This window comes from Engystomops pustulosus, chromosome 1, assembly GCF_040894005.1.
Source record: "Engystomops pustulosus chromosome 1, aEngPut4.maternal, whole genome shotgun sequence".
Classification (NCBI taxonomy): Eukaryota; Metazoa; Chordata; class Amphibia; order Anura; family Leptodactylidae; genus Engystomops; species Engystomops pustulosus.
In genome coordinates, this window is record NC_092411.1 from 46,404,208 (window position 1) to 46,424,493 (window position 20,286).

The 20,286-nt window shown below is 39.8% G+C and overlaps 1 protein-coding gene and 1 long non-coding RNA gene across 5 annotated transcripts in view; one reads left to right on the forward strand and one right to left on the reverse strand.

Annotated features, from left to right (window-relative positions):
* Window positions 1-6,873, reverse strand: part of LOC140120583 (uncharacterized) — a 45,836-nt gene extending 38,963 nt beyond the window's left edge. The window contains exons 1-3 of one of the 3 annotated variants that reach the window (XR_011853895.1): window positions 6,246-6,871; window positions 3,612-3,705; window positions 1,628-1,686 (exon numbers count right to left, since the gene is read on the reverse strand). This is a non-coding gene — a long non-coding RNA (uncharacterized lncRNA). Of the gene's footprint in view, window positions 1-1,627; window positions 1,687-3,611; window positions 3,706-6,245 lie in introns of all 3 variants that reach the window. The other 2 variants (XR_011853892.1, XR_011853888.1) reach the window with 2 other exon arrangements.
* An 881-nt stretch (window positions 6,874-7,754) lies between these two features.
* On the forward strand, window positions 7,755-15,856 carry NR2F1 (nuclear receptor subfamily 2 group F member 1). 2 transcript variants are annotated; one of them, XM_072139556.1, is made up of 3 exons: window positions 7,755-9,581; window positions 11,147-11,674; window positions 15,268-15,856. In XM_072139556.1, exons 1-3 carry the CDS (start codon window positions 9,155-9,157, stop codon window positions 15,546-15,548), a joined length of 1,236 nt encoding a protein of 411 aa, XP_071995657.1. In that variant the 5' UTR covers window positions 7,755-9,154; the 3' UTR covers window positions 15,549-15,856. The 2 variants fall into 2 exon arrangements, with proteins under 2 accessions (XP_071995657.1, XP_071995663.1); XM_072139562.1 differs by lacking the exon at window positions 7,755-9,581 and adding an exon at window positions 10,340-10,704.
* The last annotated feature ends 4,430 nt before the right edge of the window (window positions 15,857-20,286 follow it).

Below are 20,286 nucleotides of genomic sequence, written 5' to 3' on the forward strand. Positions count from 1 at the left end.
TACAAGGTTGGAGCTATATATAATATGAATAATATAATTTTCCTATAAAAGGTTGTAATGAAGAGTTATGCAACAGTTCAGGTTCTACATTAAGTATAAATGCGCATGAACTGCTGAATAACATCTGTTTGTCTTTACACTTGCAGCTTTGGGAGACGTTCTGATGTGTAGAGTTGCATTTACTTTATAGAATCTTATTGCTTGACATGAAACTAAAAACGTATAAAACGCGTTGTGTGAATTGGTCTAGAGAAGAATTCACTTACTGTCTTTTTGCAGCAGTTTTGTCTTATCAATTGTCTTAGCAATTATTACATCATAACTTTACATTATTAACTGAGAAGTGATGGTTAAAGTTCTGTAATCATCCATCCCAGTGCATTCTGGGGGCTACAGATGTCCAGCAACAGCTAAACCCCCAGTCCCATATAGTAACAAGGCCCCATATAGCCGGGACATTTCACTCTATCTCTGCTTTAGATAAACGTAATATCATGTCTATCTAAGAGAACTAATAATATCGAAGGCTCTCCATCAAATATACTCTGCCTCAAAAAGTATTGCCTGATCTCTCTATGACAAACATGGTACAAATCTATACTATTAGATAGACCCCTGCAGTCAATAAGTATGTGAAAGGTTCCACAAGATGGGCAAAGATTTTTGCCTAATTTAAAGGTAATTATGTGCAGTAGACCCATTTTATCTGTGCAGAATATGAGATTCAGTTAATTTTATTCATTTTATTTTCATGAGTCATCAGTTAAGACTCTAGAAACTTGGCTTTGTAAAATATAAAAGTTAGAATAAGGTATTGGAGTGAGTTTACACTATTATTATTATTATTGTTGTTGTTGTTATTATTATTATTGTTATTATTATTATTATTGTTGTTGTTGTTATTATTATTATTGTTGTTATTATTATTATTTATTGTTTATTTATATAGAGCAGACAGCGGCACAATGTTATCCATTGTACAATTGAGGACTGCAAGTATAGACTTCCATAAGGTAGATACAAGAACAACCTGCATGAGGACAGAGTATATCTACATACCATATGATCCATTCTAATGTATAATCATATTGATTTCACCATTTCATTTATGCTACATTCTAAGAAATCATATTGTGGTGAACTTTTAGTAACTCCAGTTATCTCCCTGTAAGGCTGTTGATGATTTTATAAAAAAAAAAAAAATTATAAAATAATGAATTATGTACTGTATGAACATAGCATGAAAAATTGCAGTATGAAAAACCTGACCTTGCACACAGTCTAGCCCCATCAGGTTATATTGTTGAATATGGCTGAAGAATGCCATGCAGCTAAGGCCGTGTTCACACTAGCGTTTATGTTTTATCAATCATGTAATGTACATAGGACGGGTTTCAATCATTTCTGCACAATTTTACAATTATCAGTTAACATATGTTTCATCCATATATATATATATATAAAATAACATGTATTATATTTATTAGTTGTCTAATAAATTCAGACCAGAAAAAAAAACTGCGAGAAACATAAGTGTGTATGCACTGAACTAGTAAACTAGCTGCAGGTCACACTGTACAGGGAAGGGCTGGCTCTATGTAACAATATACAGGAGAGATTCTCTTACCATATATAGATATTCATTCATCTCACATGGGATACATGGATCTACATCATGGAGCAGATCTGTGAAGGAAAACAAATATATTACATAAAATACACACAAAGATGATATTTTCTTCTGGAAATTCAGACACTTTAAGATTATCATTTCATTGGTTTATTATTATAAGTTATATGATGGATAGTTGTATCTTCGTGACTCTCCATTTTCTGGGATCTAAAGATTCCTTAATTGTCATAAAAAGGAAAAACACTCATCCAAGCCATATTCTTGTTGGCTCCAATGAGGTTACACTGACATTGCAGGTCCTATACTAGTCACTCATTGTCCCCCACCAAGGACTTACTGAGAGTTAGTACAATCCTTCAGAAATGGTACAGGAGGGACTGCAGGGGATCTACCTCAATGGCTATTTGGAGGAACAATATATATCATTGACTTAAAGATATACATCATTGTCACACTGACTTTGACATAAAAGTGTTATTGCTAAAATACCCCAAAGTCCAAGTCTCATATAAATATTTAGGTGCACACATCACATTTAGCTTTAATCTGCTAAACTGAACACCAAGACTGGCTACATCTGGAGTAAAATGCAGCATCTAGAATGTAACAAAGAATAACCTGATCCCACTAATTGACAATATGTTTCCCTTTCTCTCTGAAGACACCTGAGGTATCTGCCTCGGTGGCTCCATGCACCTGTCTGTCTGCAAATCACATGGGTGTGAAAGAGGTGCATCTGTATTACCATGTGGCAGGCAGGGGACCCCTTCCAGCACATGGAGGTGATGAGAAGAATGACTTAAGAGACAGGCTTTGTACACACCAGAGTTGTTGTTATTACATCAGCAGCCCCTTCTGCAAAATCTCAGGTTTTCTTGGAATTTAAGTGTTTATTTAAACAGAAGCGTCACATCAGAGTGACGGGAGACAGCCCCTGTCCCGCCCCGACCACAGAACACTCACCTCTAGGGTTAACCCTTGCCTGGCCACTGTAACTTTCTGCCCACCATGATTAGTATTTAGTCAGCATTAAATAAAAGCATGAAATCACTTCTAGATATATAGGCTACCCAATCCCACATTTACATACTTATATCCATACATGATATGACTGAGACAATCCTCTACTATTTTGTCCTAGAGGTTTGTCAGATGTTCAGTCCCTTCTTAATCTGGCATTTCCCTCCTAGCGATGTGATAGCTTCCCCCTGCCTGAAACTACCATATACATTATATGGGCTAATAGATCTGTAGTGTCTATTTCTGAGGCCGGACAGAATAATTAGCACATATGTTCTAAGTGGATGATAGTTTAGTGAGCAATAAAGCAATTACCCATCGCCAGGGTTGACAGTCCTTCTAACTAAACTCCAACCAGCACTTAATTGGAAAAGTCATTTTATCTCCATTGTCTCCAATTAGTCTTGCTAAACTACTACACCCAACTAGTTGCTTTCAGGCTCATTTCTGCATTTACATAAATAAAAAGGAGATAAAGTAGAAGAGAAGTTTTACAAGGGGAAATCCTGATGATACTGAACCAGATTGGAAGAGATTAATACAAAAAATTATATAATTATAAATTACTTAATAAATAAAATTGAGCTTTGTGATTATTATCATGAAATAGAAACGAGAAATATTGGAAAGTATTAAACACCTAACTCCCGAGATTAACTCTGTGCGTAGAGGTATATATTGGATATATATATATATCTTGCTTTTACATGAAGTAAATCTACACAAGACTACTTGGATAACTACTAGTAGCATACATATCGGCCAAGAGATCAGTGGCCATTACATTACTAATGCTTTTAATCATCTACTTTGCATTTTTTTATTTTTTTAAGTAGTTTCACGTTAAAAGCTAATAGGATTAATAAAGGTACATTCAAAATATAATTAAAAATTAAAGAAAAAAAAACTAAATTCACATAATAAATTAAGTTTGAAAGCTCAGTTTGTGATTTGTCACCTTAGCAGCAAAGTAAACTTTTCCAGGAATTTACAGCTTTTCCCAGGACAAAACCTACAACCTCTCTGTGGACTTTTACCATCAACTTGTGAACCTACAAAAGAAACACAACATTAGTTTTCTCCTGAACTGTGCATCATCTCCTCTTGTGGAGGCTTCTCTGTTATTAGCAAATCCACATTTAGCAAAATGACTATTTTATTCAATGTATTCATCTAATTTGCTCGATGCAATGCAATAAAATGTTCTGTATTAATACTTGTGTGAGTTTATATATTATTTTTGGATTATGTATGAGTTTGTATATTGTCTTTATAATATATATGGTTTGGATATTTAAAGCCTATTTTTAGAAAAGCACAAAATTGTATTCTCACCGTGTAGATGCATTTGCAGAGAATGGGGTATTTTAGTGGCTGCAGACTTTTTTCTTCTATTAAGAGCGATTAGATGGTGTCTATTCAGAGCTGCTGATCCAGAGAGAAAATGGGAGCACTTGAAAGGAGACTTCAAGTGACCTTCTCCTCTCTTTCACACCAACCTGAGCTTAGAATAGCCCTGAGATCTTACAATAGACCTCTCCATGTCACCCTTGCAGTGTCCAGCTGAAGGGGTTAACTCCACAACTTTCACACACACACTGAACAGTGGCACTAAAAGCTGTGTCAGATATAGGGGGTTTTGTTCAGGGACCTGTTGGGACACATCAAGCTGTTTAGGAGCTCACTGGTTCTGCTAAATTAGCCACACTTTCCTCCCCCCATAGAGAGAGAATAGCAGTGCACACAAAGCAGAGGTATAGTTATTGTATGCAACCAGAGAGAGGAAAATCGCTGCAACCATTGCTAGAACTCTTCTTAATTGAGATATTGCAATGAAATCACATGTAAGTTTCAGCCAAGGGATCACAAAACTGAACCGGGAATGGCTTCTTCATTTTTAGAGTTAAAAAAAAAATAAAAATGCAATGATAAACTCAGAACATGATGAATAAAACTTACATGGATAATACAAAATAGATAGAAAACATAAAAGATAAAGGTTGTAATTAAATAGATAACTGACTTTAATATAGAATTCACTATAGTATAAAAAATTATGTAATTACACAAACAATTATTCCATAAAAATATTGTAAATGTACAAACCGATAACTCCCTGAACTTTTATAGATAATATCTCAGCTTCTTTACTGTCACATTGTAACCACCATTTCTTTCTTATAGCTTATAACTCAAGTTCATATATTTCATTGCATTTCGCTGTGTCCACTATATGTATATATACATATTCTAGGAGATACCGAAATAATGAATATTTTTGCGGGTTCCTTTGTTTTTTCCTAATAGTTTTAGGTTTATATATTATATTTCCTCATATGGAGGTGAAAATAACTTTATTTCCATATTCATGTAGTTACATCACTGTCTGTCTGGATTGATGATTACACGTCAGGTTTTGTTAGAGACATTATGATATGGCATCATATGATATAGATGGAGAGGCAGTTATGGAAAAAGTTTTGAGGGGCATCTTTTATGTTACATTGGGTCTTTTTACTGTAAATGTTAATTTAGAGCCGTGAGAAATAAAGCGATAATAACAATACCAATATAGTGAATAGTTTTGTAAAAAAAAATAAATAGAGCTTGATGCTTCCATTTAATATTATTTTTTTTAGGGAAAAATGTTTCTAAACAAGAAGAGGAGCCTGATATTTATCTCCCTAATAAGTAGAAAACATGGAGGCTTAATTCACTGCAAACTTATCCACAAGGTCTGATTTTTATCTACAATAAATATATACAATATATAATGGTTTTTTTACAATTATTGTTATTTAATTGCAATGTAATACAATTGTATTGAATTATATCACAAGCTGAGGAATACATATAGATATATCTGTTTTCATATACTTGGGATGGATAAGTAGACACTGAGCATTAATAAAAATGAATAACAATATATGGGATCTGTATAATGTATATATATTTATTACACAATCATTAGTATGTAGTGTAATAATTAAAGGGATAATAACACACAGAAGTCCATATACAGTTTAGCATTAGATGCAAAGTACTTGGGATTGCCTGGGAAAGTTTACTGTATTGAGGCAGCACATGTTAGAGCTGAAATCTTAGTCCCATAAAGTTCTTGGAGACAATGAGGGACAGTGGACCCGGTCAGCATGAGGTCCCCTGTCACTGTTGTCTGTGTATCTTCCTTTACAAGTGACACTATCACATACATAACAGGGACTTGCATTGATCTTTGCATTAGGTGGCAAATAGTACAATGCAGGCAGCGATGGCCTCATTAGTGACTGTTCTCACTCCAACTTATCTGGGTCTTCATGCATTGCACTGATCCATCTAGTGTCCTACCTTCTATATTACAGGGGACTGGAATGTGTGTGCTATGTGAGATGTATATATATATATATATATATATATATATATATATACATATATATATATATATATATATATATATATATATATATATATATATATATATATATGAGATCAGCTACTATAAAGTCATGTGCCATAAAGTAAGCAGCTAAAGCATGAAGAAATAACAAGTGAAGGTACAGCCGGGCGTATGGAGAGAGCACTGGGTACTTGCCAGAGAGCGCTCCTGGTGATGCTGGGCTGCTGCTGGGCTGTAGCGCTGTGCTCGGTGCCGCGCGTCCTGTGCAGTAGAAGCGGTGGAGCCGGCTGTCGGGCCGTCGGGAGGGTCGGCAGCAGCGTCTGCAGTGATACTCAAGGAGCTGCCGCCTATTGTCCTCTTTAATCTTATTCGTTTCCCTTTTCTGCAGACAAGAACCGACTCTGGGTGCGGACAGCGGTTCTGTGCAGCCACCGACCACCCGGCTCCCTGCAATAATGGGGGGCGCCGGCAGAGTTGCACCACTCACAATCTCTTCATTATTTCGGGCAAGAAATAGCCGTTAACTATTCGGTTGGAAATTATCCGAAACTGTCATTAATGGATTCAGTTGACCCCTTCCCTCCCCCCGATGTCACTGACTGGGGGAGAGGGGGCTATGTGCCTGCTGCTCAGCAGAGTGGGGTTTGAAAGTAGTGCAGAGTGTTTAAGCTGCCAAGCAGCAGGGCACACACTCACACTCAGTGCTAGGAAAGTTTGAGCTCATGCTTGGCGCTGCTGCAAGGTGAGTGTGTCTCCCAGTCATCCATCCCCATGCAGTTACTGTATGATCATAATGCTGTGCTCACTTACTGTACGCTAGATGGCAGCCCCATCCAGCAATTGTGACTGCACACAGGCCTGATCCTGGGACTCCTCTACAGAGCATTGATCTTCCCAGACAACAAAAAGAGAGCTTAGCATTGTTTCATTAAGAATTATTGTAACATTGCTGCTCATGCTGGCTGGCTCCATGCCTGCACCACACTGCAACTTTATCCATAACTTCTCCTAGGTAGATATGAAATAAATAGATATAATAGATACATACAGTAGATAATGTAGATGGATAGATAGACATCTATAAACTAGATAGATGATGATTGATAGATAGATGTGTAATAGAGGGATAGATATGTAGATGGATCAGTTATGTATAGATCACACACAAGGCTTATATCAATTTTATTTTAAAGAACCATGACACATAAAGTCATCTCAATGCCTGTTGATAACCTATTGTTCCCTATATGAAGCCAGACTGGGGTAATACAGACCCTAGTGACCTTCTGTTGGTGTAAAGGGAGATAATTCAGTGAAATTCAGTCAGTAATTCCCTTGATATTAGCTGCTTTACTTTTTTTTTTTTTTGCAAGCTTTGCACCTTCTCCTTTAAGTTTGGGACTTTTGTGAGAAAGGGGATGAGGGGGGAGGGGGGTGCTGAAGACATGAATCTAAATGGTGTCTTGATTTTTACATCTTCATTCTCCAACTTCTCCTAATTTCTATCCCCCCACCGCCACCCCAAGTGGAGTATTTTTGTTGTGCTGAGCCCATAGACGCCCCATACTAATCAGCTCTGGTAGAGGGGATGTGAATGAAGAGTGTGCTTGTCACTGCACCCCCTCCCCTAATCTCATCCCCCTCCCTGCAGCCCCAGCCATAGGTAACAAGGCAGAGAGGAGAGAAAGGAAGAAAGGCAGCAGCAGCAGTCACATCCACCAATGAAGAGCAGGAGGTTTGGCTAGCCTCCTGCCTCCCATCTCCTCTCCCCCCCATTTGGGGGCTCTGACCAGTCAGTCGCCTTTGATTATCAGTTGCCAGCAGCCCCTCGCTTGGCTCCTTGACATGAGCTCCATATAAGGCAGAGATCTCCATAGAAACGTGTCACTCTCAATAGTAGTGTCAAAGTTCACTATATACAGACATTGGTGCAGATCCCCCTTTCGGAAGCATTGCTGTGCCAGTCTCCCTGTTATAAGGCTTTCATTTGTTGTGTGTGCCTCTGTGTGTGCCATTCCCTCTATCCCCCTCTCTTTCCCCCTCTCTCTCTTTATTGCATATTCTATGAGCCTGTCTCTCTGTGTCACTGAGTGAGTGTGTTTTTTTTTTTCCTTTTCTTGTTTTTTTTTACCCCTCACCTCTTTCACTCCATTCCAGCATAGAGACCCTTCAGCCACCACTGTCCTCCTCATCCTCCTAGGCAAAGACTTTTATCGCAATTTTTCCTGATTTTTTTTTTCTGCATCAAGAGGACATCAGCTTCCAGCATTGACTTTCAGAGAAATCGAGAAAGCTCCAACACGATGATGATTGTAAAGCATCTCCAGGAATAAAGCAGCAGAAGAAGAAGAGGAAGAAGAAGAGGAAGGTGCTGCTGATATTTCTCATTTCTTGCACACTTTTGGATTGTTCCTTGTGTTACTTTGTTTCTTCCTGGTACAATGTGGCACTTGCTCTTCTAATGACAGATCGAGGATTATTTGTCCTCCTGACATCATAAAAGCAAAAGAGACAACAACCAACAAAAAAAAAAATCAAAGGAGAGAAAGGGGAAGTGTCTCCAACCTCTGGCTCCGGCTCCAAGGATCAGCTCTGAATGGCTGGCTGCGCGCTGCCCTGGATGTGGCCCCCTGGACACTTACAATCCCTCGTCGGCTTCTGAGTGTTGATTTCTTGTAGTCGGCAGCGTCGGCAGCACAGAGGGTGAAGCTGCCCGTCCTGTGTGTGCTCCCTGCCTGTTCTGGGGTGACAATTCTGCCGCCTCCCCAGCCTGATCTGACGCTGCTCCCTCCTCCAGAGGCAGCCAGAGCCTGCAGCCCGGAGAGCAGTCATCACAGGCGGCAGCGGAGACAAGACAGGGAGGGGGGTCGGCAGCAGCAGCAGCAGCCCGGCTCCTCCGTGCCGACACCCCCCTCTGGCCGGCGGCTCTTCTTCCCGAGGAGACATTTCTGCTCTGTGCAAAGAAGGGGGGAAATCCCTGCAAAGCAAATCCAAGGAAACGGCTCCCATCAGCGGCAACCACGGCAGAGACGGCCAGCTTCTTCTTCTCCTCCAAAATAAAATCCCCCCAGACCTCGCTCCCCAGCACTTTTTGGGCCCGAGATATGGCAATGGTAGTTAGCAGCTGGAGAGATCCGCAGGAAGACGTGGCCGGGGGGAACCCAGGAGGCCCCAACCCGGGGGCAGCGCAGCCTGCACGGGAGCAGCAGCAGCAGCAAGCCCCCCACACCCCGCAGACCCCCAGCCAGCCGGGACCCCCGTCCACCCCGGGCGCGGCGGGAGACAAGCAGGGCTCGGGCCAGGGCCAGCAGCAGCACATCGAGTGCGTGGTGTGCGGGGACAAGTCCAGCGGCAAGCACTACGGCCAGTTCACCTGCGAGGGCTGCAAAAGTTTCTTCAAGAGGAGTGTAAGGAGGAACCTGACCTACACATGTCGTGCCAATAGGAACTGTCCCATAGACCAGCACCACCGGAACCAGTGCCAGTACTGCCGCCTCAAGAAGTGCCTGAAAGTGGGCATGAGGAGGGAAGGTGAATATTTCTTCTGTGCCCATCATGTGTGTATGTCTGCTGGGGGTAGTAGTCGCCATAGCATTATTATGCTATTAATATTAATAACACCAGCTCCCTGGGTGTGTGTTTTGTCTATGCTGTGGGATGTTGGATGCTCATCCTCCTTACATGTGCTTATTCCATCCCTTTTTGTTTTCTACCAATTCCCACACATTCACATAAACCTGTGCACCCATCAGCAGAGGCACCCCTCATGTGTGTCACCCATGTCACCCATATCACAGAGTCCTAGGCGAGATCTGGCCTTGTCTTATAATCTTTTACACGCGAGAACTTTCCCTACAGTGTTATTACATGTACAGGGCTTCTGGTATCTTCATCAATTTTTATTATAAATAGGGATAATTTGGGAGGGAAATGTACAATATAATTAATGAGCCATTCACATCATCGACAGGACATTATATTGTCTCCAGGATTTATCTGACCACAGTAATAATAATGGTGGAAGTGGGTGGATTGTAATGTACATTACTAGGAAAGTGCAGCCACTTCATTATGTTCCTAATTGCCTTTAGATGTTCCTATAAATGTCCAGGCAGGTAAATCCCTAAAAGTAAAATAAGGAGAATCCAAATAATAAAAAAGTAATGTTCTGGATATTTAATGTCCTAGAGGTTGTGATAGTTTATATTTACTATTCGAATTATTTAAAATTAAAAACTATTTTTAAAAATTCAAGGGTACATTGTGGGAATAGAGGAGCTGCCTCCTTACTATTTATTCATAGTGATGTAAAATAAAGTGTCCCATGCTGTGTATTATTGTTGACATGGCAGGAGATTATTTGGCACTTGCAGCCCAAGCACATACATCATACAAAGGCACACATGTGACACATGGGCACACACATCATATATGGGCACACACATTACACATGGGCACACACATCACACAGTTTGGTCAGCTTTCTAAGTTGCAGCATAAATAGGCTCAGCATCCATGCAGTTAATGAATAGTGTTTAGCATCTCTAAGCTGTGGGCATTCACTCTCCAGGCACACTCATGGCACACACAGGAAGCCTTGCCACCTGCACCCACTGACTGCTACATCACTTCATCCCCACTATGTTTAGCTATAGTAAGTTCATTGGTCTCCTATCTGTATCGATATATTTTACACATTATTATTATTACAATTATCATCATCTCCTATTAAATATTACTTTCACTTTCACACAGCACAAGCTCCCTGAGATTTATGGGAATCCTCCTGTTATTTATTCCATCTTCCATCTTCCTCCCTTCCCAGGGTCTCTCCATGTGCTGCTTGCATGTCACTGTGCTGCTGCTGCTGCTGGTATTGTAGTGATGTGAGGTGACTGTATTTCCAGTGTTGTTACGTTGCAGTGTGCATGATTTTTGTGCAGGTGCTTTGTCGTTCTGTGTTTACTATTTATGAAATAGAAGATAAATATTTACACATATAAAATGAGCAGAATCTATATTTCTATGTGTATTTGTGACTGATGATTCCCAGCCCTGGTTGCACATTTCCTCTTCTTTCTCTTTGTTTTTGTCAGCGGTTCAGCGAGGACGAATGCCTCCAACCCAGCCGAACCCTGGCCAGTACGCCCTGAGCAATGGCGACCCCCTGAATGGCCACTGCTACCTGTCCGGATACATCTCCCTGCTGCTGCGGGCTGAGCCCTACCCCACGTCCCGCTATGGCAGCCAGTGCATGCAGCCCAATAACATCATGGGCATAGAGAACATCTGCGAGCTGGCCGCCCGGCTCCTCTTCAGTGCGGTGGAGTGGGCCCGGAACATCCCCTTCTTCCCCGACCTGCAGATCACTGACCAGGTGGCTCTGCTCAGGCTGACTTGGAGTGAGCTGTTTGTGCTGAATGCAGCCCAATGCTCCATGCCCCTTCATGTGGCCCCTCTACTGGCAGCTGCTGGCCTCCATGCATCCCCAATGTCTGCAGACAGAGTGGTGGCCTTCATGGACCACATCCGAATCTTCCAGGAGCAGGTGGAGAAGCTCAAGGCCTTGCATGTAGACTCTGCAGAATACAGCTGCCTGAAAGCCATCGTCCTGTTCACATCAGGTGAGTGATCCTGCGGGTATGAGGGGTATAAACATGGGCATCACTATCCCCTGTCCAGTAATGCTGCACACTGTACATTATAAAATCATGGGCATCACATGACATAATCATACACATGGGCATCAGCACTCCATGCCTAGTAATACAATACTGAACACAGTACATCAAATAATAATAAACACTGGCATCACTATCCCCTGCCCAGCAATGCTGCACACTGTACAATAAAAAAAATAAGGAACATCACCACTCCATGCCCCAGTAATACACTGCACACAGTACATCACATAATCATGTACTCCATGCTCAGTAATATACTGCACACTGTACATCATATTATCATGGGCAACATCACTCCATGCCTAACAATACAACACTGTATATCGCCTAATCATAACATGGGCATCAGTACTCTATGTCAAGTAATACACTATACATGACATAATCATCGGTGTCACTACTCCTTGCCCAGCAATACACTGTACATAGTACATCACATAATCATGGGCATCACCACCTCATGCCCAGCAATACACTGTACATAGTACATCACATAATCATGGGCATCACCACCTCATGCCCAGCAATACACTGTACATAGTACATCACATAATCATGGGCATCATCACCTCATGCCCAGCAATACACTGTACATAGTACATCACATAATCATGGGCATCACCACTCCATGCCCAGTAATACAACACTGCACACTGTACATCACACATCCCAAGTTGGCTCCAGTCAGATCCCAGCTGGGATGTTTCCTCAGCCATATCTCACCCCCACAAGACAAGGGATTCCTCTGCCATCATTGGAGATGTGAATGGTGCCAACATTGCTGTCACTCTAGAAAACTGGATTGTGCTCTAGCATCCACCCAGGAAGCTGCATGTGTATATATGTGTATGAGTACAAGTGATAAGCCCATATTAATGCCATAAAATACACATCCATCCCACCACTATTATCCCTATTATCCAGCGATTTATCCCCATTTCTGTAAAGATGGTGATTTTAGCAGACACTTGTGATAGTGATTCAGACAATTTCTGATATATAAAGGCAGGGAGAGAAAAAAAAACAGCCAGCACAATTTCCAGTAATAAATCATTTTGCTATGGAAACCATACTCCTATTAAATATTTAAGAGAATGTCTGAAAAATAGAGCAAATTGAGAGCAGCCAGGGGCTCCACACATGCATGTATGTATAGATGGATAGATGTATAGATGTATAGATAGATAGATAGGCTCCAGTGATAGAATAGCAATCTCAGAGGTAATGGTGGAGGGCAGCCCTTTAAACTGGGTCTATTACAAGAACAAGGCATTTTTAATGAGAGCTGAATGCAGCCACATGTAAACAAAGCAGAGGAGAACCTGCATGTAAGGTCACATCATCCTATGCATTACATATCTCAATAACAGAGCAAGGTTCCCAGATAATGATGACAAGGCAGGGCCAAGCTCTTATTATTACATGCACAATATTGTAATGTAGCATTAGTATCCATCATTTCTATAGAGGACTCATTGCAATGCATGGGGGTTCTGTGTGCATTCCCTGCATGGAGGATGTGCTGTCATCAGGACCTATAGAGGAAAGATCCGCCATACAATAGAGAAATAATGCATCCGATATAGAGGAAGCACTTTATCATCCTTTACTGTATATGGGATGGCACTGGAGGCGTAATGACAGTATGTTCCCCATTACTCTCTGAATAAACCATATAATATAATATAATGTAATATAATATAATATAGCACTACATATCGTCACACCCCATATAGAGCCCCTAAGAAATTTACTAAGAATCCCCCCAACTTTTAAAAACACAATTTCTAGGAAGTTCAGTAAAAGTGGGTGAAGCTTCGCCTGTTGGAATGTATTTGCCCCCTCTTGTAGGCTGAGGTTAGGTTATGGCCAGTGCTTCCTTTTAATGTATGTAGCTCATATATAACCAAACTCATCCTGTTATCCGGTGTGAACATGGCACTATACACACTCACACCATATCTGATGGCAGCACAATGTTATATAGAAGCAATGCAATAATCCCTGAGATACTCATCAGAATGAGATGTTACATGTTAGAATAACATCATCATGTGTACATTAATATTAATATGTAGCAGGGGGTGTAGTCACTGGTGGTGAGGATGATGATGTGATTACATCCTGCGACGTCATCACTGACATCTCTGCTTATACTGGAGAGAAGTCTAGGAAACACACAGATCTAGGAGAGTTGTCAGGAGCAATTATCACACATTTCCCTACCACTATTTTATGGGGGACTAGAGATTTTTCTAATGCTGGTGTTAGAAGTATATTATATGGATATAATGTAAAGTAAGACCAAGATAATATATACAGGATAAAAATAGAGAGATTTTAAATACATGGATTAATACATTATTAATAGATAGGCAGGTATAATGAATAAATAGTTAATAGATACTATATATGAATAGATTCCAAAATATAGAGATGGACATATATAGATATTATAAATAGATGGATATACAGGTAAATAGGTAGATAAATAGGCACAATCCACAGACTATTAAGCAGTACAAGGCCGGTCATTACACACATCTGAAGGCACATTACAGCTTCTGAGCCGCCATTTGTTTTATTTGCATTTTGCCTTGGGCGCAAAAATAATTATTTAGAGAGTGATCTGCCAAAATAAATGTAATTACAGCAAATCTTTTCATCCTCCGGAATATTAATGTCCAGTGTCCCTTTATCTTATTTCCCCCACTTTTCCTACCTATATACAAACAGCTTATGTTCTCCCCGACAGCGCTTTATTCTAGAGCCAGTCACATAAAATTCTGGTTTTATTGGATTTGCATTCACTTCAATCTGTGGCCACTAGCGGGTTAATGTTTGTAGCTGATGAGTGCATTTTCATTTGTCATTTTGGAAAGGTCATGTGAGTATGAGTGTTTGAAATGAGTGCCCTGTATGTACAGCATGTGTACTGTGGTGCGGCGCCGTTGTAGTCGGGGCAGATTTGATCGTTGTAGTTTTATTTATTTAGTGATTTTACTGCATATTCCACCCCCGGCATCCGTCTGAATTTTATAGATTCATTTATCAGGGGGCTGATTGATTTAAAGGGTCCACGTGCAGGATACAGCCATTAAAAAGGAACTTTTTTTTTTTTTTATAAAACTCAATGTGAATTAAGTGTTGCTACTTTTAATGGGGCGGTGTGAGATTGTGGAGTATGACCCGGTGCTAACCATAATGCTAGCCGACTACATGTAATATATACACATACATATATATATATATATATATATATACATATATATATATATATATATATATATAATATTTAAGTATATGATGTTTTATTACTTGTACAGTGTACTATATGCTTAAATGATATATCTATAATAATAGTAACTTTTATTCACACCTCAGTAAATGTAAATACTATAGCTTTTATCATTATTGTTATATTAGTAGTAATTTTTTTTTACATTTTTGCAAGTTTGTGTGTGGGTAGAGGCCCTGCTAGATACTAATGCTGTGCCTTGTCTGTCTCCCTTCCATGGTGGGCTCCTATGCAGATGCCTGTGGCCTTTCAGACGCTGCTCACATTGAGAGTCTACAGGAAAAGTCTCAGTGTGCTCTGGAGGAATATGTCAGGAGCCAGTACCCAAACCAACCGAGTAGGTTCGGTAAACTTCTGCTGAGGCTGCCCTCCCTGCGCACCGTCTCCTCCTCAGTCATTGAACAGCTCTTCTTCGTGCGCTTGGTAGGTAAGACCCCTATAGAAACCCTCATCAGAGATATGTTATTATCTGGAAGTAGCTTCAACTGGCCTTACATGTCCATCCAGTGCTCCTAGAGAACAATCAGGAGACAACTCATTAATCCATACAAACTCTTTAGGATATGAGTCTAATGAACTCCAATGTGTGTGGGAAAACTCCAATAAGGAAGGACCAATGGGATCCAAAGTGATCCTGAAGCCTGATGGATAATGCACTGTGGACTGAGCTGGATGTATTGTGTACAGACCTGCAGACATTTCTCCCATGAACATTTGTTGTTGATTTTGTAAGATATTAGTCTTTATTTTCATTTTTTTGTAAAATTAAACAGAGGAAAGAAAAAAAAAAAACAACAACAACAACAAAAACCCAAACAAAACATTGTTATGCGCATAAAAGAAAGCAAGACATAAGAATTAGGGGAAATGACACTTTCCAAATCATTATAAGAGAAGAACCTCGTCCTGTGTCTATGTATCTATATCTGTTTTGTATTTTTTCTGGTTCCAAACCAGGTTTTCCTGTAATTCTCTACTAATAATAATAATTTTTGATATAATAACCCTTTGCTTCTTATAATGAGTGCGATCTATGTTGTCCGAGCTTATTATGTTCTTCAAGAATTAAAAAAAATTGAAGTGAGAATTTAAACCACAAAAATAAAAGACTTTAGCAAAAGTTTGTGTTTTATTGATCAGTTCCCAGAATGGAAAGGGAAGGGGGGTAGTTTTAGTCTTCTGATTGTTATTATTTATATTTATTTATTTTTATTTTATTTTATTTGGGCATGTATAAAATAATCATCCTCTATAAATGATCAATGTGGTCCCGGATCTATTTTTTTTTATTTTTTCTTTGACTATTTCTTACCTGGAGAATAGATACGGCTGCTACATCACATCACGATGTATTTTACATTTATAATTTCTGATTTATTATTTTTATTTAAGATATTTATTTATTTGTTATTTATTCATGGATTATTATTTTTGTTGTGTATTTTATAGTCTTTTTTTTCTATGATTTATGTGTTTCTTTTTTGGTTTCTTTTTCGCTGGAAGGGAGAGGATCCATGTGATATATGTGACTGCTATTGTATATGTGTAGATTGTGCATTGTAATGGATCCAAGCTGGAGGAGAAATCCTTTCTCCTGATAACAATGTGACCCTATTTTGCTATCTTCTCCAGTATTATTTCCTGCAGCCTGCAGTGTAGAGGCTATTCCCAATCTATTAATATAGATATAGTAGATGTATGTGTCCATACAGTGGCTGCTGGGATGGGAGATGGATGCATTCAGTCCCCAGATCCAGCACATAGACACACAGACAATTTTCATATAAGAATCTCCTGTATAATAGAAACTCTTGTGAAGGTAAAGTCTCCCCCTCTGCTCTTGGTGTAAGAGCTTTCCCAGCATTAATGTTTTATACAATGTGAGACAGATCTGTAAGAACACACAAGAGCCAGGGGAGCCCTTCCCTAACCTATTAATAACGCTGCAGCTTCCTATGTCTATTGGAGAAAGTTATTGGCAGTGGTCTTACTCCTCACTGTAGTGATTATATATTCATATTCAATGTATACTTTTATTTTCTCATCACTTTTTCTGCATGGCTCATTGTGTGATGTCATTGGGAGGAGTGACGTCATAAGGCTGTGTAATATAGTGATAACACATCAAAGTCTTGTTCTCCAGGAGAAGGGATTTCTTATAAATATTACTAACTAAATGCCTGCGATTTGCCCTTTGATTGGGGATAAGTGTAGAAAGTGAGGACAGATGACATCTCAATGGACGCCTTTGTTTAGTCTTATGTCTTCTTATGCGTATTAATATTATTAGTATTATTTTCGGGATTTATATTTCTACATTTACATCTAGATATTGCTATTATTTTATTATCCCTTCTACCTCTGTGTTTTTGTGCTACTTTTTGCAAACACTAATATCATATATTTTATGAACTACTATTATTATATTGCAACATTCACCTCCTGTTACAGTGTACAAGTCACTTGCATCCTGCTCTGGAGATTATTACATTATTACTATTATAATATTCCACTTAGTACACAGTAGATGAATAATTCGAGGAAGGTCGTAGGTTTTTGGGTGCTGCTCGAAGAGATTTTGTCATGGGGTCATTTAAAATTTATCAGTGCTGAAACCTGGAGGAAATATGCCCAGCATGGAGGGCACTCAGGGCAAGCTGGCATCGTCATGGGGCAATGTGCAAGAATTATTGCGAACCTGTACATTGAAGATAGATATTAAGCTGTATAATAGATAAATAGTAGATATATAGATAATATTTAGATTATAAGATAGATAGGTATTAAGAAAGATAAAATATAGATTATAATATAGAAAGACACATATAGATACATAGATAATAGATTATAAGGAAGATAGAAAGATAAAGGAATAGATAGATAGATAGATCGATAGATAGATGAATAGATAGATCGATAGAATACACATAGCTAGGTGCCTACACTGCGCAGATGTATACATAGGTGAGTAGATGGATATTTAAATATATGAGATAAATAGATGTCTTGAATACGCTTAGCTAGATGCACAGATAAATATGAGATACATACATAGATGAACAGATGGACAGACAGACAGACAGACAGATAGATAGATAGATAGATAGATAGATAGATAGATAGATAGAAAGATAGATGGTATATAGATAGATAGATGAGAAGATAGATATAGATGATAGATAGAAAGATGATAGATAGATAGATGATAGATAGAAAAATAGATAGATAGATAGATAAATAGATAGATGGATATTAGATAGATAGATAGATAGATAGATAGATAGATAGATAGAGCGGGTAGATGTTTTGCCCTTACATTTTCTCTATAAGAAGACTAATTGCTTGTATTTCTACAACCTCTATTTATGGATTTAGTTCTTGCATTGAGTAAAAAACGGTAAAATCTTTAGTTCTTTGTTTGCAATAAGTCACCAACCATTAGCTATAGTTTTATTGTGAGTTGGAATTATGTTTCTTCTTCTCTTTGCTGAGTATTGTTTGTTGTTCTCCTTGTTTCCTCTCTGCATCCCCAGATATTATCCCTGTGTGAGACCCTTCATAGATGTGTGCCCCCTCTCAGGTGTTATGTGGGGTCCTGTGCGCCCCCTCTCAGGTGTGATGTAGGGTCTTATGCGCCCACCTCTCAGGTGTGATGTGAGGTCCTATGCGCCCACCTCTCAGGTGTGATGTGAGGTCCTATGCGCCCACCTCTCAGGTGTGATGTGAGGTCCTATGCGCCCACCTCTCAGGTGTGATGTGGGATCCCTCACTAGAAGGGGTCCTGTGCCCCCCATAACGACTGGTATATAATAGACTGTGGATGGGAAGGGTGTAGCTGGGTAATAAAACTCCTGTTACTCTTCTTGCTCGTTTTTTTTTTTTAACTTAAGAAGCCAAGGAGTTTTATTGGTAAATGAGTAAAGTCCTGCGCCTGTGTCTGGCTCTATTCATCAGGACACAAGTTACATGAGACTATTTGTTTGCTTACACAAGCAGCTGGGGGTAATTTCACGTCTGAGATATCTATGTGAAAGCCCCTCTCATTTATTATCCCCTCTTGTCAGGGTCTCCAGTCCCCAACTTCTCTTCCCTTCTCTTTTCAGTCTTGTGAGCTCTTTCCCTTCATATTAGAATGAAGTCACCTGTCCCCCTGCTGCTGCCAGAGTCTCCTCATTACACATGAATGGACTGGGTGACCTCATGTTATAGGTGTCAGGACAGACTCCTCCATAACCAGGGATTTCTGCTTCTTGTTGTGTTTCTATCATGGATTCCTCATACAATGATCTGCATTGTGGTTTGTCCATCACCTCCACCCTGTGCACTTGCTGCTGAATATATCTTTCCTGCTTTGTACAAATGTTGATCTGATAGGGGAGGGATCCAGGAATCACTGATAGTAATGTGGATGATGGCTGTATAATAGTGTATATACATCTCCTTGTCTGCACAATCCTTCATCTTGCTTAAAGCAATGCAATGGATCAGATCCAAAAGTAGGGGGTATAAAATATCCTCCTGAGCTTGGGGAGAGGGGAGGAGGGTTATGGGGGGAGAAGACCAAGCTGCTTGCTCTCAGACATCCTTTGTGTTGATTTAAGAAGACTTTCACTGGATATAACGTTTAAGGCTGATCATATCACTGATACATAAAGAGCTGGCAAAATCCTGGGGTCAGGTATTGATCTTCTGCCTTTCAAAGCAGGAGGGGGGTGGGCGGTCAGTGGGGTGGGGGAGGGTGTGAAATAAAAGGGGAAGAAGAGAGTGGGAAAATAGAGAGACAGAGAGATACAAACCCTGGAAAATACTCATTAGCATTCTCTGTCCATGGACCTCCACTGAAACCTAACAGAGACATCCACATCACCACCAGGTCTGCTATTGTCAACTTAGATTTTTACTGAAGGGTATAAGATGTTGGCTAAGAAGAGGGGGTCTGCCATCATCTATGTGTATCAAATATAAGCTGGTGGTCTGTGTGTGTGTTTGTGGTGCACTCCTGGTAAGTATATAGCAATCATTACCACTCCACTCACATTACCCCATGTTGACAGATGTTTGTCACTAAGTAACTTCTTCCCAAGTTTTCCCCCCTCTCCCCCTAAGCCCTCTCCCAGGCCTGGCTTTGTTGTAGTAAAATATGCATGTCTCTCAGGAATGCCAGTCACGAGTCCAAACTTTGTGTCCAGCCTCCCACATGAAATGATCCTTTTATAGGGAACAAGATATGTCTCAATCTGCACTCCACTCAAAG